Source organism: Acipenser ruthenus, chromosome 12, assembly GCF_902713425.1.
Source record: "Acipenser ruthenus chromosome 12, fAciRut3.2 maternal haplotype, whole genome shotgun sequence".
In the NCBI taxonomy this organism is placed as follows: Eukaryota; Metazoa; Chordata; class Actinopteri; order Acipenseriformes; family Acipenseridae; genus Acipenser; species Acipenser ruthenus.
The window spans coordinates 2,943,854-2,970,081 of NC_081200.1; the positions used below are offsets into that span (position 1 = coordinate 2,943,854).

General features: G+C 35.2%; 1 protein-coding gene across 1 annotated transcript; it reads right to left on the reverse strand.

The window, feature by feature from the left end:
• Nucleotides 1–1,541: 1,541 nt before the first annotated feature.
• LOC117416804 (uncharacterized) lies at nucleotides 1,542–25,828 on the reverse strand. Its single transcript, XM_059034191.1, has 42 exons — nucleotides 25,572–25,828; nucleotides 25,077–25,334; nucleotides 24,604–24,861; nucleotides 24,109–24,366; nucleotides 23,123–23,380; nucleotides 22,628–22,885; nucleotides 22,155–22,412; nucleotides 21,660–21,917; nucleotides 21,167–21,424; nucleotides 20,674–20,931; nucleotides 20,201–20,458; nucleotides 19,706–19,963; nucleotides 18,720–18,977; nucleotides 18,225–18,482; nucleotides 17,752–18,009; nucleotides 17,257–17,514; nucleotides 16,271–16,528; nucleotides 15,776–16,033; nucleotides 15,303–15,560; nucleotides 14,808–15,065; nucleotides 13,822–14,079; nucleotides 13,349–13,606; nucleotides 12,854–13,111; nucleotides 11,868–12,125; nucleotides 11,373–11,630; nucleotides 10,900–11,157; nucleotides 10,405–10,662; nucleotides 9,417–9,674; nucleotides 8,944–9,201; nucleotides 8,449–8,706; nucleotides 7,956–8,213; nucleotides 7,463–7,720; nucleotides 6,990–7,247; nucleotides 6,495–6,752; nucleotides 6,002–6,259; nucleotides 5,509–5,766; nucleotides 5,036–5,293; nucleotides 4,541–4,798; nucleotides 4,048–4,305; nucleotides 3,095–3,352; nucleotides 2,881–2,972; nucleotides 1,542–2,485 (listed from the first exon to the last, which is right to left on the reverse strand). The coding sequence occupies exons 1-42, from the start codon at nucleotides 25,606–25,608 to the stop codon at nucleotides 2,405–2,407; spliced, it is 10,272 nt and encodes a 3,423-aa protein (XP_058890174.1). The 5' UTR covers nucleotides 25,609–25,828; the 3' UTR covers nucleotides 1,542–2,404.
• Between the last annotated feature and the right edge of the window lie 400 nt (nucleotides 25,829–26,228).

Consider the following 26,228-nt stretch of genomic DNA (forward strand, 5'->3'; position numbering starts at 1 on the left):
TATGGTAAATTGGTTACCATTTAAATTGTCACTTTTTTGTGTTATCTGTCACTAGATATTTATTGTTTTTTTAACTCATTTTTTATTTTCAATTTGCACTTTATCTGGGGGTATTTATTTTCATTTTTATTTAACTATTATTGTTTGTTTGCACTTTGCATCTGCCTGATTTAAGGGCAATTTCAATGTTAATTTAATGTCATTATTAAGCAGGATTTTGATATGGGATTTGTTCGAAGCTGCTTAATGAGATTCTGAGTTCAATAAGCTACTAACAACCAAACAAGCAAGATGGGCTGAATGGCCTCCTCTCGTTTGTAAACTTTCTTATGTTTTTCATATGTTCTTATATATTTTATACTTTTAAACTATTAAGCTTTTAGTAGCTTTTTTGTTCTGCCTTGTCAGTTCTTCAGTTCAGTGTTTGTATAGTGTTACAGTTCCTGACCTTCAGTGCCATCTATTGGCCAAGTATCATAATGCAATTGTGGTGTTCCAATTGTGTTCCAGACTTTGTTTTCACTGCCTTTTGGTAATAAAAGATGATGTTGCTGCTAACAGGTCCCTCTTTAGTCTTTACATGTTTATTTGTACATTGTATGTTTGCTCGTACATATGTGTGCTCATACAAACGTTTACAAGACAGTAGGCTTAAGCCTATGTTGGTTTGATGTCGTGCCAAGTGGAGTGGACTACAGTGAGGGGGGGGGAATCAAATCCTACTTAGGGCCCCCAAAAGGCTAGAAACGGCTCTGATCACACAGGTCCTGAGTACCTCCTCAACTTACTGACCCGCTATGTCCCTGCGTGAAGCTGAGGTCCTCCTACTCTGGCCTGCTTGTTATCCTCAAGCAAAAGTGCACCACACTTGGAGAACGCTCATTTAGCTTCATGGCTCCGACTCTCTGGAACTCTCTCCCAGCTTTGGTGCGTGATGCACCCACCGTCGCTCGCTTTAAATCAACTCTCAAGACCCACCTGTTCTCTCTTGCTTTCCATGCTCTTTAAGCCTGATATCTGTGTTGCTTCTGTTATTTCATGTATTATGCTACTATCATGTATTATGCGTTTTTTTTTTTTTTACTGTATATCATGTATTATGCATTTCTCTGTATTTAAAGTATCATGTATTTTCTTGTTGTTACTGCATCTTGTAAAGCGCTTTGTAATGGTGGTCCACTATGAAAGGCGCTATATAAAATAAAAAAATGGATTGATTATTGACATGAGAACGTATCAGGGCCAGTCAGTTTACCAATGAGAAAGGATCAGGGCCAGTCAGCTTACCAATGAGAAAGGAGCAGGACCAGTCAGTTTACCAATGAGAAAGGATCAGGGCCAGTCAGTTTACCAATGAGAAAGGATCAGGGCCAGTCAGTTTACCAATGAGAAAGGATCAGGGCCAGTCAGTTTACCAATGAGAAAGGATCAGGGCCAGTCAGTTTACCAATGAGAAAGGAGCAGGACCAGTCAGTTTACCAATGAGAAAGGATCAGGACCAGTCAGTTTACCAATGAGAAAGGAGCAGGACCAGTCAAGGATCAGGACCAGTCAGTTTACCAATGAGAAAGGAGCAGGACCAGTCAGTTTACCAATGAGAACAGTTTGCTCACAGTTCATGGTAACACTTTAAGTGTCTCTAATTACTTTGTATTTACATAGTAGTTACTTAGTAAATACATGTGTACTTACACATAATTGCAATACTATTGTGCATAGTTACAATGTACTTAATGCGTAAATCTTTTTGTACCATATACCCCAAACTCTAACTGTTTTCTGGAAAATCATGCAAAAAGATTCACATATTAAGTACACTGTAGCTATGCATAATAATGTAATTATGTGTATGTACACATGTATTTACTAAGTAACTACTATGTAAATACACAGTAATTAGAGACACTTCATATAAATTGTCACCCAGTTCATTAGTACATTGGCAATAGTTTATAAGCAGCAGTCTGAGCCCCCCATGCACTGCTCGGTCACTGGACTTTCCTTCTGATAACACCCTGATTTCAATTCTCTCTATATACAGAGAGAAAGCAGATACAAAGTGATTGGACAAACGAAACAGATTTCAACTGTGCTTAAACTGACCTGCACACAGAAGCATGTCATTCACTGTACAGCTTCAAACGAATGCATTCCGTTTGGTTTGGAGTTTTTAAAATCTGCCTCGGTTTAGGTTATTAAGATAGACAGACCCCTCCATGTTAATGTTACCACATGAATTATATGATTATATTAAAAATAGAAATGAAAGTGAACAGTTCGAAAACATAGAGAAGGAGATAAATAAAATAAATTGTCCATGTGTATTTTTTTTGGCACTGGTTTCTGATAGTGAAGTAATGGTTTTCCTGAGGAGACTGTCCAGTGCCGTAATGTTTGTTGTGGCTCAAGGATTCTTTCTTCTTAGTCCTTTCCAAGTTAAGTGAAACCTGTTGTCTGCAAGATACTGCTCAATATACTTTTTTATCTGCAATAAAAGAAAACAACATCTTTGAAACAGGTCTGTTTATGACTATACTTTGTTGTTCATTTCATATGCGCAAACCATTCAAAAATCAAGGATGCTGTAGACATTCTATTGCATGGAAATGACCATCATTTGTAAAATCAGAACTTCCATGTATTTATCGCGATTCACATACCTTTATCCAGACTATTTGATTTAAATGGCACTGACTGATATGCACAAATCTACATCCATATTTCTACTTACATCTCAGCACCTGCTTTCAGTGAGAAATAATGAAATACCATTACGCAGCGTGTGTGTTTTTTAATTATGTGTTTTTTTCTTTGTTTAAATGATGAAGTCTGTTGTAACAGGTAAAGATTAATTAGGTAAAGAATAACTGCCTACAGTACCTCTGGTAAAATCATGCTTTCCAGTTCCTTTTCTTCTTTTTTGGCTGATACAGAAACAGATAATTGCATTCTCAGAGTAGCATCCAGCCCACCTGCAGAAATCATAAAACAAACCTCTTAAAGCCTGATGGAAAGACTTTTACTCTCTTACTGTAAAATAGCCAAATGTTGCAATGGATGTCTCTTTAGTAGAAGTTTCTATCACCAAACTCACTTGTAAATGTCACAATTGCTACTGCGTCTCCTCCTGTTAGCCCATCTGCAGCCACAGCGATGACCCGCAGGGTGTAATTGCTAAGAGGGAGCAGCCCAGTGATATTAGCGAATAAAGTGTCCACTGTAACAGTTTTGCTTGGAGTTCCTATTGCTTCAACCCTGTATTCATGTGCATATCCTGGGGGTGCACTCCAGCTGAGGGTTATGAATGTTCTGGTGATGGTTTTAGCAGTCAAGTTGGTAACACTATCAGGCTCTGTAAGACAATACCACACATAAAGAGGTTTAGATGAACTACACATGTTGGGTTGGGAAAGCAAACACACAAGTTGTGCATTAAATCAATAGTGATTCTATGAACATATTTGCAAAAAATTATACTAATAAAATATGACATTTTTACTCGACAATAATCATGCTACTATTTGAATACAGAAGTTGTTGGGACAATATACTGTATGTATGTACAATAAAGCTTGTAGAAGACTTCTGAAAAGTTACCCAATTTAATTTATGCCTCCTTTATATAAAAAACATGCTGCTTTTCATGTGGTCATTTCACAACCCAAACCTAACATTCAAATACACCGAAACACAATAACTGTAAATTGAATAACCTTTCAAAGTGAACATTCAAAGTGAGTATTCACTTGTTCATCATTAACATTAAATTAGGATTTTTACTGAAAATACAGTATACAGGAAGGATATATTAGGTAAAAAAACAGTTTTCTGTATTAATTTTGATCTGGTTTTAATAATAAAATGTATTTTCAAAATATACTTGTAAATCTTGAGATTGTTTTCAAAATCCAATTTTTAACAATATAAGGAGCAATTATGTTATTATTTTGGCAAAAAATGTATAATATTAGTCAACGTAATAGCTTTTTAAATTATTTAAAACAAAACAAAGCTGCATTAAAAGAACCAGATGTTTTTTAAACATACTTGTAAATCTTGAGATTGTCACTGCATCCCCTTCCGTAACATTATCTGCAGCAAGAGCAATAATCCGCAGTGTGTAATTGCTACCAGGTACCAGTCCAGTTATTTCAGTGAATAAAGTGTTCACGGTGAGATTTTTGGATGGATTGCCTATTGCTTCAACCCTGTAGCCAATGGCATTGCCATTTGGCGCACTCCAACTAAGGGCAATGGATGTTGTGGTGATGTTTTCAGCAGTCAAATTGACAACGATATCAGGCTCTGTAGAAAAATACCAGAGGTGAGAGGATTTCAATTGAAGATATTTGTTATGCAGACATGTAAAGTTTCAATGTAAAATCTTAAGATTGCCTTCAGATTCCAATTTTTAACTAAAGGAATAATTATGTTATTATTATGGCGTAAAATATATGATATCAGTCAATATAATAGCTTTTAAAATTATTTAAAAGAAAACAAAGCTGCATTAAAAGAACCAGATGTTTTTTAAACATACTTGTAAATCTTGAGATTGTCACTGCATCCCCTTCCGTAACATTATCTGCAGCAAGAGCAATAATCCTCAGTGTGTAATTGCTACCAGGTACCAGTCCAGTTATTTCAGTGAATAAAGTGTTCACGGTGAGATTATTGGATGGATTGCCTATTGCTTCAACCCTGTAGCCAATGGCATTGCCATTTGGCGCACTCCAACTAAGGGCTATGGATGTTGTTGTGATGTTTTCAGCAGTGAGATTGACAACGATATCAGGCTCTGTAGAAAAATACCAGAGGTGAGAGGATTTCAATTGAAGATATTTGTTATGCAGACATGTAAAGTGTCAATGTAAAATCTTAAGAATGCCTTCAGATTCCAATTTTTAACTATATAAGGAGCAATTATGTTATTATTATGGCATAAAATATATTATATATTTCAACGTAATAGCTTTTAAAATTATCTAAACGAAAACAAAGTTGCATTGAAGAATCAGATGTTTTTTAAACATACTTGTAAATCTTGAGATTGCCTCTGCTTCCCCTTCCGTAACATTATCTGCAGCCAGAGCAATAATCCGCAGTGTATAATTGCTACCAGGTACCAGTCCAGTTATTTCAGTGAATAAAGTGTTCACGGTGAGATTTTTGGATGGATTGCCTATTGCTTCAACCCTGTAGCCAATGGCATTGCCATTTGGCGCACTCCAACTAAGGGCTATGGATGTTGTTGTGATGTTACTAGCAGTCAAATTGGGAGCGATATCAGGCTCTGTAGAAAGATAACAGAGAAACAGTTATTTCATGCTTGATATCCTGAATAAAAATATATGTAAACTATGTTGTAACTATAGAAGAAGGAATGGTATTATTTATTTTGCAAGTCAATAGATTATAAAATGTTGCCAAATTAGTGAAGATAAGAGTTTTGAATTATATTTTTAAGAGTCAAGGCTCCATTAAATAATCAATTTTTTTTACACGTACTTGTAAAGATTGTAATTGTCACTGCATCCCCTTCTGTAACATTATCTGCAGCCAGAGCAATAATCTGCAGTGTGTAATTGCTACCAGGTACCAGTCCAGTTATTTCAGTGAATAAAGTGTTCACGGTGAGATTTTTGGATGGATTGCCTATTGCTTCAACCCTGTAGCCAATGGCATTGCCATTTGGCGCACTCCAACTAAGGGCTATGGATGTTGTGGTGATGTTTTCAGCAGTCAGATTGACAGCGATATCAGGCTCTGTAGAAAAATACCAGAGGTGAGAGGATTTCAATTGAAGATATTTGTTATGCAGACATGTAAAGTTTCAATGTAAAATCTTAAGATTGCCTTCAGATTCCAATTTTTAACTAAAGGAATAATTATTTTATTATTATGGCGTAAAATATATGATATCAGTCAATATAATAGCTTTTAAAATTATTTAAAAGAAAACAAAGCTGCATTAAAAGAACCAGATGTTTTTTAAACATACTTGTAAATCTTGAGATTGTCACTGCATCCCCTTCCGTAACATTATCTGCAGCAAGAGCAATAATCCGCAGTGTGTAATTGCTACCAGGTACCAGTCCAGTTATTTCAGTGAATAAAGTGTTCACGGTGAGATTTTTGGATGGATTGCCTATTGCTTCAACCCTGTAGCCAATGGCATTGCCATTTGGCGCACTCCAACTAAGGGCAATGGATGTTGTGGTGATGTTTTCAGCAGTCAAATTGACAACGATATCAGGCTCTGTAGAAAAATACCAGAGGTGAGAGGATTTCAATTGAAGATATTTGTTATGCAGACATGTAAAGTTTCAATGTAAAATCTTAAGATTGCCTTCAGATTCCAATTTTTAACTAAAGGAATAATTATGTTATTATTATGGCGTAAAATATATGATATCAGTCAATATAATAGCTTTTAAAATTATTTAAAAGAAAACAAAGCTGCATTAAAAGAACCAGATGTTTTTTAAACATACTTGTAAATCTTGAGATTGTCACTGCATCCCCTTCCGTAACATTATCTGCAGCAAGAGCAATAATCCTCAGTGTGTAATTGCTACCAGGTACCAGTCCAGTTATTTCAGTGAATAAAGTGTTCACGGTGAGATTATTGGATGGATTGCCTATTGCTTCAACCCTGTAGCCAATGGCATTGCCATTTGGCGCACTCCAACTAAGGGCTATGGATGTTGTTGTGATGTTTTCAGCAGTGAGATTGACAACGATATCAGGCTCTGTAGAAAAATACCAGAGGTGAGAGGATTTCAATTGAAGATATTTGTTATGCAGACATGTAAAGTGTCAATGTAAAATCTTAAGAATGCCTTCAGATTCCAATTTTTAACTATATAAGGAGCAATTATGTTATTATTATGGCATAAAATATATTATATATTTCAACGTAATAGCTTTTAAAATTATCTAAACGAAAACAAAGTTGCATTGAAGAATCAGATGTTTTTTAAACATACTTGTAAATCTTGAGATTGCCTCTGCTTCCCCTTCCGTAACATTATCTGCAGCCAGAGCAATAATCCGCAGTGTATAATTGCTACCAGGTACCAGTCCAGTTATTTCAGTGAATAAAGTGTTCACGGTGAGATTTTTGGATGGATTGCCTATTGCTTCAACCCTGTAGCCAATGGCATTGCCATTTGGCGCACTCCAACTAAGGGCTATGGATGTTGTTGTGATGTTACTAGCAGTCAAATTGGGAGCGATATCAGGCTCTGTAGAAAGATAACAGAGAAACAGTTATTTCATGCTTGATATCCTGAATAAAAATATATGTAAACTATGTTGTAACTATAGAAGAAGGAATGGTATTATTTATTTTGCAAGTCAATAGATTATAAAATGTTGCCAAATTAGTGAAGATAAGAGTTTTGAATTATATTTTTAAGAGTCAAGGCTCCATTAAATAATCAATTTTTTTTACACATACTTGTAAAGATTGTAATTGTCACTGCATCCCCTTCTGTAACATTATCTGCAGCCAGAGCAATAATCTGCAGTGTGTAATTGCTACCAGGTACCAGTCCAGTTATTTCAGTGAATAAAGTGTTCACGGTGAGATTTTTGGATGGATTGCCTATTGCTTCAACCCTGTAGCCAATGGCATTGCCATTTGGCGCACTCCAACTAAGGGCTATGGATGTTGTGGTGATGTTTTCAGCAGTCAGATTGACAGCGATATCAGGCTCTGTAGAAAAATACCAGAGGTGAGAGGATTTCAATTGAAGATATTTGTTATGCAGACATGTAAAGTTTCAATGTAAAATCTTAAGATTGCCTTCAGATTCCAATTTTTAACTAAAGGAATAATTATTTTATTATTATGGCGTAAAATATATGATATCAGTCAATATAATAGCTTTTAAAATTATTTAAAAGAAAACAAAGCTGCATTAAAAGAACCAGATGTTTTTTAAACATACTTGTAAATCTTGAGATTGTCACTGCATCCCCTTCCGTAACATTATCTGCAGCAAGAGCAATAATCCGCAGTGTGTAATTGCTACCAGGTACCAGTCCAGTTATTTCAGTGAATAAAGTGTTCACGGTGAGATTTTTGGATGGATTGCCTATTGCTTCAACCCTGTAGCCAATGGCATTGCCATTTGGCGCACTCCAACTAAGGGCAATGGATGTTGTGGTGATGTTTTCAGCAGTCAAATTGACAACGATATCAGGCTCTGTAGAAAAATACCAGAGGTGAGAGGATTTCAATTGAAGATATTTGTTATGCAGACATGTAAAGTTTCAATGTAAAATCTTAAGATTGCCTTCAGATTCCAATTTTTAACTAAAGGAATAATTATTTTATTATTATGGCGTAAAATATATGATATCAGTCAATATAATAGCTTTTAAAATTATTTAAAAGAAAACAAAGCTGCATTAAAAGAACCAGATGTTTTTTAAACATACTTGTAAATCTTGAGATTGTCACTGCATCCCCTTCCGTAACATTATCTGCAGCAAGAGCAATAATCCTCAGTGTGTAATTGCTACCAGGTACCAGTCCAGTTATTTCAGTGAATAAAGTGTTCACGGTGAGATTATTGGATGGATTGCCTATTGCTTCAACCCTGTAGCCAATGGCATTGCCATTTGGCGCACTCCAACTAAGGGCTATGGATGTTGTTGTGATGTTTTCAGCAGTGAGATTGACAACGATATCAGGCTCTGTAGAAAAATACCAGAGGTGAGAGGATTTCAATTGAAGATATTTGTTATGCAGACATGTAAAGTGTCAATGTAAAATCTTAAGAATGCCTTCAGATTCCAATTTTTAACTATATAAGGAGCAATTATGTTATTATTATGGCATAAAATATATTATATATTTCAACGTAATAGCTTTTAAAATTATCTAAACGAAAACAAAGTTGCATTGAAGAATCAGATGTTTTTTAAACATACTTGTAAATCTTGAGATTGCCTCTGCTTCCCCTTCCGTAACATTATCTGCAGCCAGAGCAATAATCCGCAGTGTATAATTGCTACCAGGTACCAGTCCAGTTATTTCAGTGAATAAAGTGTTCACGGTGAGATTTTTGGATGGATTGCCTATTGCTTCAACCCTGTAGCCAATGGCATTGCCATTTGGCGCACTCCAACTAAGGGCTATGGATGTTGTTGTGATGTTACTAGCAGTCAAATTGGGAGCGATATCAGGCTCTGTAGAAAGATAACAGAGAAACAGTTATTTCATGCTTGATATCCTGAATAAAAATATATGTAAACTATGTTGTAACTATAGAAGAAGGAATGGTATTATTTATTTTGCAAGTCAATAGATTATAAAATGTTGCCAAATTAGTGAAGATAAGAGTTTTGAATTATATTTTTAAGAGTCAAGGCTCCATTAAATAATCAATTTTTTTTACACGTACTTGTAAAGATTGTAATTGTCACTGCATCCCCTTCTGTAACATTATCTGCAGCCAGAGCAATAATCTGCAGTGTGTAATTGCTACCAGGTACCAGTCCAGTTATTTCAGTGAATAAAGTGTTCACGGTGAGATTTTTGGATGGATTGCCTATTGCTTCAACCCTGTAGCCAATGGCATTGCCATTTGGCGCACTCCAACTAAGGGCTATGGATGTTGTGGTGATGTTTTCAGCAGTCAGATTGACAGCGATATCAGGCTCTGTAGAAAAATACCAGAGGTGAGAGGATTTCAATTGAAGATATTTTTTATGCAGACATGTATAGTGTCAATGTAAAATCTTAAGATTGCCTTCAGATTCCAATTTTTAACTATATAAGGAGCAATTATGTTATTATTATGGCATAAAATATATTATATATTTCAACGTAATAGCTTTTAAAATTATCTAAACGAAAACAAAGTTGCATTGAAGAATCAGATGTTTTTAAAACATACTTGTAAATCTTGAGATTGCCTCTGCTTCCCCTTCCATAACATTATCTGCAGCCAGAGCAATAATCCGCAGTGTATAATTGCTACCAGGTACCAGTCCAGTTATTTCAGTGAATAAAGTGTTCACGGTGAGATTTTTGGATGGATTGCCTATTGCTTCAACCCTGTAGCCAATGGCATTGCCATTTGGCGCACTCCAACTAAGGGCTATGGATGTTGTGGTGATGTTTTCAGCAGTCAAATTGACAACGATATCAGGCTCTGTAGAAAAATACCAGAGGTGAGAGGATTTCAATTGAAGATATTTGTTATGCAGACATGTAAAGTTTCAATGTAAAATCTTAAGATTGCCTTCAGATTCCAATTTTTAACTAAAGGAATAATTATTTTATTATTATGGCGTAAAATATATGATATCAGTCAATATAATAGCTTTTAAAATTATTTAAAAGAAAACAAAGCTGCATTAAAAGAACCAGATGTTTTTTAAACATACTTGTAAATCTTGAGATTGTCACTGCATCCCCTTCCGTAACATTATCTGCAGCAAGAGCAATAATCCTCAGTGTGTAATTGCTACCAGGTACCAGTCCAGTTATTTCAGTGAATAAAGTGTTCACGGTGAGATTATTGGATGGATTGCCTATTGCTTCAACCCTGTAGCCAATGGCATTGCCATTTGGCGCACTCCAACTAAGGGCTATGGATGTTGTTGTGATGTTTTCAGCAGTGAGATTGACAACGATATCAGGCTCTGTAGAAAAATACCAGAGGTGAGAGGATTTCAATTGAAGATATTTGTTATGCAGACATGTAAAGTGTCAATGTAAAATCTTAAGAATGCCTTCAGATTCCAATTTTTAACTATATAAGGAGCAATTATGTTATTATTATGGCATAAAATATATTATATATTTCAACGTAATAGCTTTTAAAATTATCTAAACGAAAACAAAGTTGCATTGAAGAATCAGATGTTTTTTAAACATACTTGTAAATCTTGAGATTGCCTCTGCTTCCCCTTCCGTAACATTATCTGCAGCCAGAGCAATAATCCGCAGTGTATAATTGCTACCAGGTACCAGTCCAGTTATTTCAGTGAATAAAGTGTTCACGGTGAGATTTTTGGATGGATTGCCTATTGCTTCAACCCTGTAGCCAATGGCATTGCCATTTGGCGCACTCCAACTAAGGGCTATGGATGTTGTTGTGATGTTACTAGCAGTCAAATTGGGAGCGATATCAGGCTCTGTAGAAAGATAACAGAGAAACAGTTATTTCATGCTTGATATCCTGAATAAAAATATATGTAAACTATGTTGTAACTATAGAAGAAGGAATGGTATTATTTATTTTGCAAGTCAATAGATTATAAAATGTTGCCAAATTAGTGAAGATAAGAGTTTTGAATTATATTTTTAAGAGTCAAGGCTCCATTAAATAATCAATTTTTTTTACACGTACTTGTAAAGATTGTAATTGTCACTGCATCCCCTTCTGTAACATTATCTGCAGCCAGAGCAATAATCTGCAGTGTGTAATTGCTACCAGGTACCAGTCCAGTTATTTCAGTGAATAAAGTGTTCACGGTGAGATTTTTGGATGGATTGCCTATTGCTTCAACCCTGTAGCCAATGGCATTGCCATTTGGCGCACTCCAACTAAGGGCTATGGATGTTGTGGTGATGTTTTCAGCAGTCAGATTGACAGCGATATCAGGCTCTGTAGAAAAATACCAGAGGTGAGAGGATTTCAATTGAAGATATTTTTTATGCAGACATGTATAGTGTCAATGTAAAATCTTAAGATTGCCTTCAGATTCCAATTTTTAACTATATAAGGAGCAATTATGTTATTATTATGGCATAAAATATATTATATATTTCAACGTAATAGCTTTTAAAATTATCTAAACGAAAACAAAGTTGCATTGAAGAATCAGATGTTTTTAAAACATACTTGTAAATCTTGAGATTGCCTCTGCTTCCCCTTCCATAACATTATCTGCAGCCAGAGCAATAATCCGCAGTGTATAATTGCTACCAGGTACCAGTCCAGTTATTTCAGTGAATAAAGTGTTCACGGTGAGATTTTTGGATGGATTGCCTATTGCTTCAACCCTGTAGCCAATGGCATTGCCATTTGGCGCACTCCAACTAAGGGCTATGGATGTTGTGGTGATGTTTTCAGCAGTCAAATTGACAACGATATCAGGCTCTGTAGAAAAATACCAGAGGTGAGAGGATTTCAATTGAAGATATTTGTTATGCAGACATGTAAAGTTTCAATGTAAAATCTTAAGATTGCCTTCAGATTCCAATTTTTAACTAAAGGAATAATTATTTTATTATTATGGCGTAAAATATATGATATCAGTCAATATAATAGCTTTTAAAATTATTTAAAAGAAAACAAAGCTGCATTAAAAGAACCAGATGTTTTTTAAACATACTTGTAAATCTTGAGATTGTCACTGCATCCCCTTCCGTAACATTATCTGCAGCAAGAGCAATAATCCGCAGTGTGTAATTGCTACCAGGTACCAGTCCAGTTATTTCAGTGAATAAAGTGTTCACGGTGAGATTTTTGGATGGATTGCCTATTGCTTCAACCCTGTAGCCAATGGCATTGCCATTTGGCGCACTCCAACTAAGGGCAATGGATGTTGTGGTGATGTTTTCAGCAGTCAAATTGACAACGATATCAGGCTCTGTAGAAAAATACCAGAGGTGAGAGGATTTCAATTGAAGATATTTGTTATGCAGACATGTAAAGTTTCAATGTAAAATCTTAAGATTGCCTTCAGATTCCAATTTTTAACTAAAGGAATAATTATGTTATTATTATGGCGTAAAATATATGATATCAGTCAATATAATAGCTTTTAAAATTATTTAAAAGAAAACAAAGCTGCATTAAAAGAACCAGATGTTTTTTAAACATACTTGTAAATCTTGAGATTGTCACTGCATCCCCTTCCGTAACATTATCTGCAGCAAGAGCAATAATCCTCAGTGTGTAATTGCTACCAGGTACCAGTCCAGTTATTTCAGTGAATAAAGTGTTCACGGTGAGATTATTGGATGGATTGCCTATTGCTTCAACCCTGTAGCCAATGGCATTGCCATTTGGCGCACTCCAACTAAGGGCTATGGATGTTGTTGTGATGTTTTCAGCAGTGAGATTGACAACGATATCAGGCTCTGTAGAAAAATACCAGAGGTGAGAGGATTTCAATTGAAGATATTTGTTATGCAGACATGTAAAGTGTCAATGTAAAATCTTAAGAATGCCTTCAGATTCCAATTTTTAACTATATAAGGAGCAATTATGTTATTATTATGGCATAAAATATATTATATATTTCAACGTAATAGCTTTTAAAATTATCTAAACGAAAACAAAGTTGCATTGAAGAATCAGATGTTTTTTAAACATACTTGTAAATCTTGAGATTGCCTCTGCTTCCCCTTCCGTAACATTATCTGCAGCCAGAGCAATAATCCGCAGTGTATAATTGCTACCAGGTACCAGTCCAGTTATTTCAGTGAATAAAGTGTTCACGGTGAGATTTTTGGATGGATTGCCTATTGCTTCAACCCTGTAGCCAATGGCATTGCCATTTGGCGCACTCCAACTAAGGGCTATGGATGTTGTTGTGATGTTACTAGCAGTCAAATTGGGAGCGATATCAGGCTCTGTAGAAAGATAACAGAGAAACAGTTATTTCATGCTTGATATCCTGAATAAAAATATATGTAAACTATGTTGTAACTATAGAAGAAGGAATGGTATTATTTATTTTGCAAGTCAATAGATTATAAAATGTTGCCAAATTAGTGAAGATAAGAGTTTTGAATTATATTTTTAAGAGTCAAGGCTCCATTAAATAATCAATTTTTTTTACACATACTTGTAAAGATTGTAATTGTCACTGCATCCCCTTCTGTAACATTATCTGCAGCCAGAGCAATAATCTGCAGTGTGTAATTGCTACCAGGTACCAGTCCAGTTATTTCAGTGAATAAAGTGTTCACGGTGAGATTTTTGGATGGATTGCCTATTGCTTCAACCCTGTAGCCAATGGCATTGCCATTTGGCGCACTCCAACTAAGGGCTATGGATGTTGTGGTGATGTTTTCAGCAGTCAGATTGACAACGATATCAGGCTCTGTAGAAAAATACCAGAGGTGAGAGGATTTCAATTGAAGATATTTGTTATGCAGACATGTAAAGTTTCAATGTAAAATCTTAAGATTGCCTTCAGATTCCAATTTTTAACTAAAGGAATAATTATTTTATTATTATGGCGTAAAATATATGATATCAGTCAATATAATAGCTTTTAAAATTATTTAAAAGAAAACAAAGCTGCATTAAAAGAACCAGATGTTTTTTAAACATACTTGTAAATCTTGAGATTGTCACTGCATCCCCTTCCGTAACATTATCTGCAGCAAGAGCAATAATCCGCAGTGTGTAATTGCTACCAGGTACCAGTCCAGTTATTTCAGTGAATAAAGTGTTCACGGTGAGATTTTTGGATGGATTGCCTATTGCTTCAACCCTGTAGCCAATGGCATTGCCATTTGGCGCACTCCAACTAAGGGCAATGGATGTTGTGGTGATGTTTTCAGCAGTCAAATTGACAACGATATCAGGCTCTGTAGAAAAATACCAGAGGTGAGAGGATTTCAATTGAAGATATTTGTTATGCAGACATGTAAAGTTTCAATGTAAAATCTTAAGATTGCCTTCAGATTCCAATTTTTAACTAAAGGAATAATTATTTTATTATTATGGCGTAAAATATATGATATCAGTCAATATAATAGCTTTTAAAATTATTTAAAAGAAAACAAAGCTGCATTAAAAGAACCAGATGTTTTTTAAACATACTTGTAAATCTTGAGATTGTCACTGCATCCCCTTCCGTAACATTATCTGCAGCAAGAGCAATAATCCTCAGTGTGTAATTGCTACCAGGTACCAGTCCAGTTATTTCAGTGAATAAAGTGTTCACGGTGAGATTATTGGATGGATTGCCTATTGCTTCAACCCTGTAGCCAATGGCATTGCCATTTGGCGCACTCCAACTAAGGGCTATGGATGTTGTTGTGATGTTTTCAGCAGTGAGATTGACAACGATATCAGGCTCTGTAGAAAAATACCAGAGGTGAGAGGATTTCAATTGAAGATATTTGTTATGCAGACATGTAAAGTGTCAATGTAAAATCTTAAGAATGCCTTCAGATTCCAATTTTTAACTATATAAGGAGCAATTATGTTATTATTATGGCATAAAATATATTATATATTTCAACGTAATAGCTTTTAAAATTATCTAAACGAAAACAAAGTTGCATTGAAGAATCAGATGTTTTTTAAACATACTTGTAAATCTTGAGATTGCCTCTGCTTCCCCTTCCGTAACATTATCTGCAGCCAGAGCAATAATCCGCAGTGTATAATTGCTACCAGGTACCAGTCCAGTTATTTCAGTGAATAAAGTGTTCACGGTGAGATTTTTGGATGGATTGCCTATTGCTTCAACCCTGTAGCCAATGGCATTGCCATTTGGCGCACTCCAACTAAGGGCTATGGATGTTGTTGTGATGTTACTAGCAGTCAAATTGGGAGCGATATCAGGCTCTGTAGAAAGATAACAGAGAAACAGTTATTTCATGCTTGATATCCTGAATAAAAATATATGTAAACTATGTTGTAACTATAGAAGAAGGAATGGTATTATTTATTTTGCAAGTCAATAGATTATAAAATGTTGCCAAATTAGTGAAGATAAGAGTTTTGAATTATATTTTTAAGAGTCAAGGCTCCATTAAATAATCAATTTTTTTTACACGTACTTGTAAAGATTGTAATTGTCACTGCATCCCCTTCTGTAACATTATCTGCAGCCAGAGCAATAATCTGCAGTGTGTAATTGCTACCAGGTACCAGTCCAGTTATTTCAGTGAATAAAGTGTTCACGGTGAGATTTTTGGATGGATTGCCTATTGCTTCAACCCTGTAGCCAATGGCATTGCCATTTGGCGCACTCCAACTAAGGGCTATGGATGTTGTGGTGATGTTTTCAGCAGTCAGATTGACAGCGATATCAGGCTCTGTAGAAAAATACCAGAGGTGAGAGGATTTCAATTGAAGATATTTTTTATGCAGACATGTATAGTGTCAATGTAAAATCTTAAGATTGCCTTCAGATTCCAATTTTTAACTATATAAGGAGCAATTATGTTATTATTATGGCATAAAATATATTATATATTTCAACGTAATAGCTTTTAAAATTATCTAAACGAAAACAAAGTTGCATTGAAGAATCAGATGTTTTTAAAACATACTTGTAAATCTTGAGATTGCCTCTGCTTCCCCTTCCATAACATTATCTGCAGCCAGAGCAATAATCCGCAGTGTATAATTGCTACCAGGTACCAGTCCAGTTATTTCAGTGAATAAAGTGTTCACGGTGAGATTTTTGGATGGATTGCCTATTGCTTCAACCCTGTAGCCAATGGCATTGCCATTTGGCGCACTCCAACTAAGGGCTATGGATGTTGTGGTGATGTTTTCAGCAGTCAAATTGACAACGATATCAGGCTCTGTAGAAAAATACCAGAGGTGAGAGGATTTCAATTGAAGATATTTGTTATGCAGACATGTAAAGTTTCAATGTAAAATCTTAAGATTGCCTTCAGATTCCAATTTTTAACTAAAGGAATAATTATTTTATTATTATGGCGTAAAATATATGATATCAGTCAATATAATAGCTTTTAAAATTATTTAAAAGAAAACAAAGCTGCATTAAAAGAACCAGATGTTTTTTAAACATACTTGTAAATCTTGAGATTGTCACTGCATCCCCTTCCGTAACATTATCTGCAGCAAGAGCAATAATCCTCAGTGTGTAATTGCTACCAGGTACCAGTCCAGTTATTTCAGTGAATAAAGTGTTCACGGTGAGATTTTTGGATGGATTGCCTATTGCTTCAACCCTGTAGCCAATGGCATTGCCATTTGGCGCACTCCAACTAAGGGCAATGGATGTTGTGGTGATGTTTTCAGCAGTCAAATTGACAACGATATCAGGCTCTGTAGAAAAATACCAGAGGTGAGAGGATTTCAATTGAAGATATTTGTTATGCAGACATGTAAAGTTTCAATGTAAAATCTTAAGATTGCCTTCAGATTCCAATTTTTAACTAAAGGAATAATTATTTTATTATTATGGCGTAAAATATATGATATCAGTCAATATAATAGCTTTTAAAATTATTTAAAAGAAAACAAAGCTGCATTAAAAGAACCAGATGTTTTTTAAACATACTTGTAAATCTTGAGATTGTCACTGCATCCCCTTCCGTAACATTATCTGCAGCAAGAGCAATAATCCTCAGTGTGTAATTGCTACCAGGTACCAGTCCAGTTATTTCAGTGAATAAAGTGTTCACGGTGAGATTATTGGATGGATTGCCTATTGCTTCAACCCTGTAGCCAATGGCATTGCCATTTGGCGCACTCCAACTAAGGGCTATGGATGTTGTTGTGATGTTTTCAGCAGTGAGATTGACAACGATATCAGGCTCTGTAGAAAAATACCAGAGGTGAGAGGATTTCAATTGAAGATATTTGTTATGCAGACATGTAAAGTGTCAATGTAAAATCTTAAGAATGCCTTCAGATTCCAATTTTTAACTATATAAGGAGCAATTATGTTATTATTATGGCATAAAATATATTATATATTTCAACGTAATAGCTTTTAAAATTATCTAAACGAAAACAAAGTTGCATTGAAGAATCAGATGTTTTTTAAACATACTTGTAAATCTTGAGATTGCCTCTGCTTCCCCTTCCGTAACATTATCTGCAGCCAGAGCAATAATCCGCAGTGTATAATTGCTACCAGGTACCAGTCCAGTTATTTCAGTGAATAAAGTGTTCACGGTGAGATTTTTGGATGGATTGCCTATTGCTTCAACCCTGTAGCCAATGGCATTGCCATTTGGCGCACTCCAACTAAGGGCTATGGATGTTGTTGTGATGTTACTAGCAGTCAAATTGGGAGCGATATCAGGCTCTGTAGAAAGATAACAGAGAAACAGTTATTTCATGCTTGATATCCTGAATAAAAATATATGTAAACTATGTTGTAACTATAGAAGAAGGAATGGTATTATTTATTTTGCAAGTCAATAGATTATAAAATGTTGCCAAATTAGTGAAGATAAGAGTTTTGAATTATATTTTTAAGAGTCAAGGCTCCATTAAATAATCAATTTTTTTTACACGTACTTGTAAAGATTGTAATTGTCACTGCATCCCCTTCTGTAACATTATCTGCAGCCAGAGCAATAATCTGCAGTGTGTAATTGCTACCAGGTACCAGTCCAGTTATTTCAGTGAATAAAGTGTTCACGGTGAGATTTTTGGATGGATTGCCTATTGCTTCAACCCTGTAGCCAATGGCATTGCCATTTGGCGCACTCCAACTAAGGGCTATGGATGTTGTGGTGATGTTTTCAGCAGTCAGATTGACAGCGATATCAGGCTCTGTAGAAAAATACCAGAGGTGAGAGGATTTCAATTGAAGATATTTTTTATGCAGACATGTATAGTGTCAATGTAAAATCTTAAGATTGCCTTCAGATTCCAATTTTTAACTATATAAGGAGCAATTATGTTATTATTATGGCATAAAATATATTATATATTTCAACGTAATAGCTTTTAAAATTATCTAAACGAAAACAAAGTTGCATTGAAGAATCAGATGTTTTTAAAACATACTTGTAAATCTTGAGATTGCCTCTGCTTCCCCTTCCATAACATTATCTGCAGCCAGAGCAATAATCCGCAGTGTATAATTGCTACCAGGTACCAGTCCAGTTATTTCAGTGAATAAAGTGTTCACGGTGAGATTTTTGGATGGATTGCCTATTGCTTCAACCCTGTAGCCAATGGCATTGCCATTTGGCGCACTCCAACTAAGGGCTATGGATGTTGTGGTGATGTTTTCAGCAGTCAAATTGACAACGATATCAGGCTCTGTAGAAAAATACCAGAGGTGAGAGGATTTCAATTGAAGATATTTGTTATGCAGACATGTAAAGTTTCAATGTAAAATCTTAAGATTGCCTTCAGATTCCAATTTTTAACTAAAGGAATAATTATTTTATTATTATGGCGTAAAATATATGATATCAGTCAATATAATAGCTTTTAAAATTATTTAAAAGAAAACAAAGCTGCATTAAAAGAACCAGATGTTTTTTAAACATACTTGTAAATCTTGAGATTGTCACTGCATCCCCTTCCGTAACATTATCTGCAGCAAGAGCAATAATCCTCAGTGTGTAATTGCTACCAGGTACCAGTCCAGTTATTTCAGTGAATAAAGTGTTCACGGTGAGATTTTTGGATGGATTGCCTATTGCTTCAACCCTGTAGCCAATGGCATTGCCATTTGGCGCACTCCAACTAAGGGCAATGGATGTTGTGGTGATGTTTTCAGCAGTCAAATTGACAACGATATCAGGCTCTGTAGAAAAATACCAGAGGTGAGAGGATTTCAATTGAAGATATTTGTTATGCAGACATGTAAAGTTTCAATGTAAAATCTTAAGATTGCCTTCAGATTCCAATTTTTAACTAAAGGAATAATTATGTTATTATTATGGCGTAAAATATATGATATCAGTCAATATAATAGCTTTTAAAATTATTTAAAAGAAAACAAAGCTGCATTAAAAGAACCAGATGTTTTTTAAACATACTTGTAAATCTTGAGATTGTCACTGCATCCCCTTCCGTAACATTATCTGCAGCAAGAGCAATAATCCTCAGTGTGTAATTGCTACCAGGTACCAGTCCAGTTATTTCAGTGAATAAAGTGTTCACGGTGAGATTATTGGATGGATTGCCTATTGCTTCAACCCTGTAGCCAATGGCATTGCCATTTGGCGCACTCCAACTAAGGGCTATGGATGTTGTTGTGATGTTTTCAGCAGTGAGATTGACAACGATATCAGGCTCTGTAGAAAAATACCAGAGGTGAGAGGATTTCAATTGAAGATATTTGTTATGCAGACATGTAAAGTGTCAATGTAAAATCTTAAGAATGCCTTCAGATTCCAATTTTTAACTATATAAGGAGCAATTATGTTATTATTATGGCATAAAATATATTATATATTTCAACGTAATAGCTTTTAAAATTATCTAAACGAAAACAAAGTTGCATTGAAGAATCAGATGTTTTTTAAACATACTTGTAAATCTTGAGATTGCCTCTGCTTCCCCTTCCGTAACATTATCTGCAGCCAGAGCAATAATCCGCAGTGTATAATTGCTACCAGGTACCAGTCCAGTTATTTCAGTGAATAAAGTGTTCACGGTGAGATTTTTGGATGGATTGCCTATTGCTTCAACCCTGTAGCCAATGGCATTGCCATTTGGCGCACTCCAACTAAGGGCTATGGATGTTGTTGTGATGTTACTAGCAGTCAAATTGGGAGCGATATCAGGCTCTGTAGAAAGATAACAGAGAAACAGTTATTTCATGCTTGATATCCTGAATAAAAATATATGTAAACTATGTTGTAACTATAGAAGAAGGAATGGTATTATTTATTTTGCAAGTCAATAGATTATAAAATGTTGCCAAATTAGTGAAGATAAGAGTTTTGAATTATATTTTTAAGAGTCAAGGCTCCATTAAATAATCAATTTTTTTTACACATACTTGTAAAGATTGTAATTGTCACTGCATCCCCTTCTGTAACATTATCTGCAGCCAGAGCAATAATCTGCAGTGTGTAATTGCTACCAGGTACCAGTCCAGTTATTTCAGTGAATAAAGTGTTCACGGTGAGATTTTTGGATGGATTGCCTATTGCTTCAACCCTGTAGCCAATGGCATTGCCATTTGGCGCACTCCAACTAAGGGCTATGGATGTTGTGGTGATGTTTTCAGCAGTCAGATTGACAGCGATATCAGGCTCTGTAGAAAAATACCAGAGGTGAGAGGATTTCAATTGAAGATATTTGTTATGCAGACATGTAAAGTTTCAATGTAAAATCTTAAGATTGCCTTCAGATTCCAATTTTTAACTAAAGGAATAATTATTTTATTATTATGGCGTAAAATATATGATATCAGTCAATATAATAGCTTTTAAAATTATTTAAAAGAAAACAAAGCTGCATTAAAAGAACCAGATGTTTTTTAAACATACTTGTAAATCTTGAGATTGTCACTGCATCCCCTTCCGTAACATTATCTGCAGCAAGAGCAATAATCCGCAGTGTGTAATTGCTACCAGGTACCAGTCCAGTTATTTCAGTGAATAAAGTGTTCACGGTGAGATTTTTGGATGGATTGCCTATTGCTTCAACCCTGTAGCCAATGGCATTGCCATTTGGCGCACTCCAACTAAGGGCAATGGATGTTGTGGTGATGTTTTCAGCAGTCAAATTGACAACGATATCAGGCTCTGTAGAAAAATACCAGAGGTGAGAGGATTTCAATTGAAGATATTTGTTATGCAGACATGTAAAGTTTCAATGTAAAATCTTAAGATTGCCTTCAGATTCCAATTTTTAACTAAAGGAATAATTATTTTATTATTATGGCGTAAAATATATGATATCAGTCAATATAATAGCTTTTAAAATTATTTAAAAGAAAACAAAGCTGCATTAAAAGAACCAGATGTTTTTTAAACATACTTGTAAATCTTGAGATTGTCACTGCATCCCCTTCCGTAACATTATCTGCAGCAAGAGCAATAATCCTCAGTGTGTAATTGCTACCAGGTACCAGTCCAGTTATTTCAGTGAATAAAGTGTTCACGGTGAGATTATTGGATGGATTGCCTATTGCTTCAACCCTGTAGCCAATGGCATTGCCATTTGGCGCACTCCAACTAAGGGCTATGGATGTTGTTGTGATGTTTTCAGCAGTGAGATTGACAACGATATCAGGCTCTGTAGAAAAATACCAGAGGTGAGAGGATTTCAATTGAAGATATTTGTTATGCAGACATGTAAAGTGTCAATGTAAAATCTTAAGAATGCCTTCAGATTCCAATTTTTAACTATATAAGGAGCAATTATGTTATTATTATGGCATAAAATATATTATATATTTCAACGTAATAGCTTTTAAAATTATCTAAACGAAAACAAAGTTGCATTGAAGAATCAGATGTTTTTTAAACATACTTGTAAATCTTGAGATTGCCTCTGCTTCCCCTTCCGTAACATTATCTGCAGCCAGAGCAATAATCCGCAGTGTATAATTGCTACCAGGTACCAGTCCAGTTATTTCAGTGAATAAAGTGTTCACGGTGAGATTTTTGGATGGATTGCCTATTGCTTCAACCCTGTAGCCAATGGCATTGCCATTTGGCGCACTCCAACTAAGGGCTATGGATGTTGTTGTGATGTTACTAGCAGTCAAATTGGGAGCGATATCAGGCTCTGTAGAAAGATAACAGAGAAACAGTTATTTCATGCTTGATATCCTGAATAAAAATATATGTAAACTATGTTGTAACTATAGAAGAAGGAATGGTATTATTTATTTTGCAAGTCAATAGATTATAAAATGTTGCCAAATTAGTGAAGATAAGAGTTTTGAATTATATTTTTAAGAGTCAAGGCTCCATTAAATAATCAATTTTTTTTACACGTACTTGTAAAGATTGTAATTGTCACTGCATCCCCTTCTGTAACATTATCTGCAGCCAGAGCAATAATCTGCAGTGTGTAATTGCTACCAGGTACCAGTCCAGTTATTTCAGTGAATAAAGTGTTCACGGTGAGATTTTTGGATGGATTGCCTATTGCTTCAACCCTGTAGCCAATGGCATTGCCATTTGGCGCACTCCAACTAAGGGCTATGGATGTTGTGGTGATGTTTTCAGCAGTCAGATTGACAGCGATATCAGGCTCTGTAGAAAAATACCAGAGGTGAGAGGATTTCAATTGAAGATATTTTTTATGCAGACATGTATAGTGTCAATGTAAAATCTTAAGATTGCCTTCAGATTCCAATTTTTAACTATATAAGGAGCAATTATGTTATTATTATGGCATAAAATATATTATATATTTCAACGTAATAGCTTTTAAAATTATCTAAACGAAAACAAAGTTGCATTGAAGAATCAGATGTTTTTAAAACATACTTGTAAATCTTGAGATTGCCTCTGCTTCCCCTTCCATAACATTATCTGCAGCCAGAGCAATAATCCGCAGTGTATAATTGCTACCAGGTACCAGTCCAGTTATTTCAGTGAATAAAGTGTTCACGGTGAGATTTTTGGATGGATTGCCTATTGCTTCAACCCTGTAGCCAATGGCATTGCCATTTGGCGCACTCCAACTAAGGGCTATGGATGTTGTGGTGATGTTTTCAGCAGTCAAATTGACAACGATATCAGGCTCTGTAGAAAAATACCAGAGGTGAGAGGATTTCAATTGAAGATATTTGTTATGCAGACATGTAAAGTTTCAATGTAAAATCTTAAGATTGCCTTCAGATTCCAATTTTTAACTAAAGGAATAATTATTTTATTATTATGGCGTAAAATATATGATATCAGTCAATATAATAGCTTTTAAAATTATTTAAAAGAAAACAAAGCTGCATTAAAAGAACCAGATGTTTTTTAAACATACTTGTAAATCTTGAGATTGTCACTGCATCCCCTTCCGTAACATTATCTGCAGCAAGAGCAATAATCCTCAGTGTGTAATTGCTACCAGGTACCAGTCCAGTTATTTCAGTGAATAAAGTGTTCACGGTGAGATTTTTGGATGGATTGCCTATTGCTTCAACCCTGTAGCCAATGGCATTGCCATTTGGCGCACTCCAACTAAGGGCAATGGATGTTGTGGTGATGTTTTCAGCAGTCAAATTGACAACGATATCAGGCTCTGTAGAAAAATACCAGAGGTGAGAGGATTTCAATTGAAGATATTTGTTATGCAGACATGTAAAGTTTCAATGTAAAATCTTAAGATTGCCTTCAGATTCCAATTTTTAACTAAAGGAATAATTATTTTATTATTATGGCGTAAAATATATGATATCAGTCAATATAATAGCTTTTAAAATTATTTAAAAGAAAACAAAGCTGCATTAAAAGAACCAGATGTTTTTTAAACATACTTGTAAATCTTGAGATTGTCACTGCATCCCCTTCCGTAACATTATCTGCAGCAAGAGCAATAATCCTCAGTGTGTAATTGCTACCAGGTACCAGTCCAGTTATTTCAGTGAATAAAGTGTTCACGGTGAGATTATTGGATGGATTGCCTATTGCTTCAACCCTGTAGCCAATGGCATTGCCATTTGGCGCACTCCAACTAAGGGCTATGGATGTTGTTGTGATGTTTTCAGCAGTGAGATTGACAACGATATCAGGCTCTGTAGAAAAATACCAGAGGTGAGAGGATTTCAATTGAAGATATTTGTTATGCAGACATGTAAAGTGTCAATGTAAAATCTTAAGAATGCCTTCAGATTCCAATTTTTAACTATATAAGGAGCAATTATGTTATTATTATGGCATAAAATATATTATATATTTCAACGTAATAGCTTTTAAAATTATCTAAACGAAAACAAAGTTGCATTGAAGAATCAGATGTTTTTTAAACATACTTGTAAATCTTGAGATTGCCTCTGCTTCCCCTTCCGTAACATTATCTGCAGCCAGAGCAATAATCCGCAGTGTATAATTGCTACCAGGTACCAGTCCAGTTATTTCAGTGAATAAAGTGTTCACGGTGAGATTTTTGGATGGATTGCCTATTGCTTCAACCCTGTAGCCAATGGCATTGCCATTTGGCGCACTCCAACTAAGGGCTATGGATGTTGTTGTGATGTTACTAGCAGTCAAATTGGGAGCGATATCAGGCTCTGTAGAAAGATAACAGAGAAACAGTTATTTCATGCTTGATATCCTGAATAAAAATATATGTAAACTATGTTGTAACTATAGAAGAAGGAATGGTATTATTTATTTTGCAAGTCAATAGATTATAAAATGTTGCCAAATTAGTGAAGATAAGAGTTTTGAATTATATTTTTAAGAGTCAAGGCTCCATTAAATAATCAATTTGTTTTACACGTACTTGTAAAGATTGTAATTGTCACTGCATCCCCTTCTGTAACATTATCTGCAGCCAGAGCAATAATCTGCAGTGTGTAATTGCTACCAGGTACCAGTCCAGTTATTTCAGTGAATAAAGTGTTCACGGTGAGATTTTTGGATGGATTGCCTATTGCTTCAACCCTGTAGCCAATGGCATTGCCATTTGGCGCACTCCAACTAAGGGCTATGGATGTTGTGGTGATGTTTTCAGCAGTCAGATTGACAGCGATATCAGGCTCTGTAGAAAAATACCAGAGGTGAGAGGATTTCAATTGAAGATATTTTTTATGCAGACATGTATAGTGTCAATGTAAAATCTTAAGATTGCCTTCAGATTCCAATTTTTAACTATATAAGGAGCAATTATGTTATTATTATGGCATAAAATATATTATATATTTCAACGTAATAGCTTTTAAAATTATCTAAACGAAAACAAAGTTGCATTGAAGAATCAGATGTTTTTAAAACATACTTGTAAATCTTGAGATTGCCTCTGCTTCCCCTTCCATAACATTATCTGCAGCCAGAGCAATAATCCGCAGTGTATAATTGCTACCAGGTACCAGTCCAGTTATTTCAGTGAATAAAGTGTTCACGGTGAGATTTTTGGATGGATTGCCTATTGCTTCAACCCTGTAGCCAATGGCATTGCCATTTGGCGCACTCCAACTAAGGGCTATGGATGTTGTGGTGATGTTTTCAGCAGTCAAATTGACAACGATATCAGGCTCTGTAGAAAAATACCAGAGGTGAGAGGATTTCAATTGAAGATATTTGTTATGCAGACATGTAAAGTTTCAATGTAAAATCTTAAGATTGCCTTCAGATTCCAATTTTTAACTAAAGGAATAATTATTTTATTATTATGGCGTAAAATATATGATATCAGTCAATATAATAGCTTTTAAAATTATTTAAAAGAAAACAAAGCTGCATTAAAAGAACCAGATGTTTTTTAAACATACTTGTAAATCTTGAGATTGTCACTGCATCCCCTTCCGTAACATTATCTGCAGCAAGAGCAATAATCCGCAGTGTGTAATTGCTACCAGGTACCAGTCCAGTTATTTCAGTGAATAAAGTGTTCACGGTGAGATTTTTGGATGGATTGCCTATTGCTTCAACCCTG

Coding starts and splice junctions, on each gene's coding strand:
- LOC117416804 (XM_059034191.1), bottom strand. CDS start 25,608: ATGGAAGGGGAAGCAGAGGCAATCTCAAGATTTACAA. Junction 18,978..19,705: donor GACAATCTCAAGATTTACAA/GTATGTTTAAAA, acceptor ATTTTTCTACAG/AGCCTGATATCGTTGTCAAT. Junction 18,010..18,224: donor GACAATTACAATCTTTACAA/GTACGTGTAAAA, acceptor ATCTTTCTACAG/AGCCTGATATCGCTCCCAAT.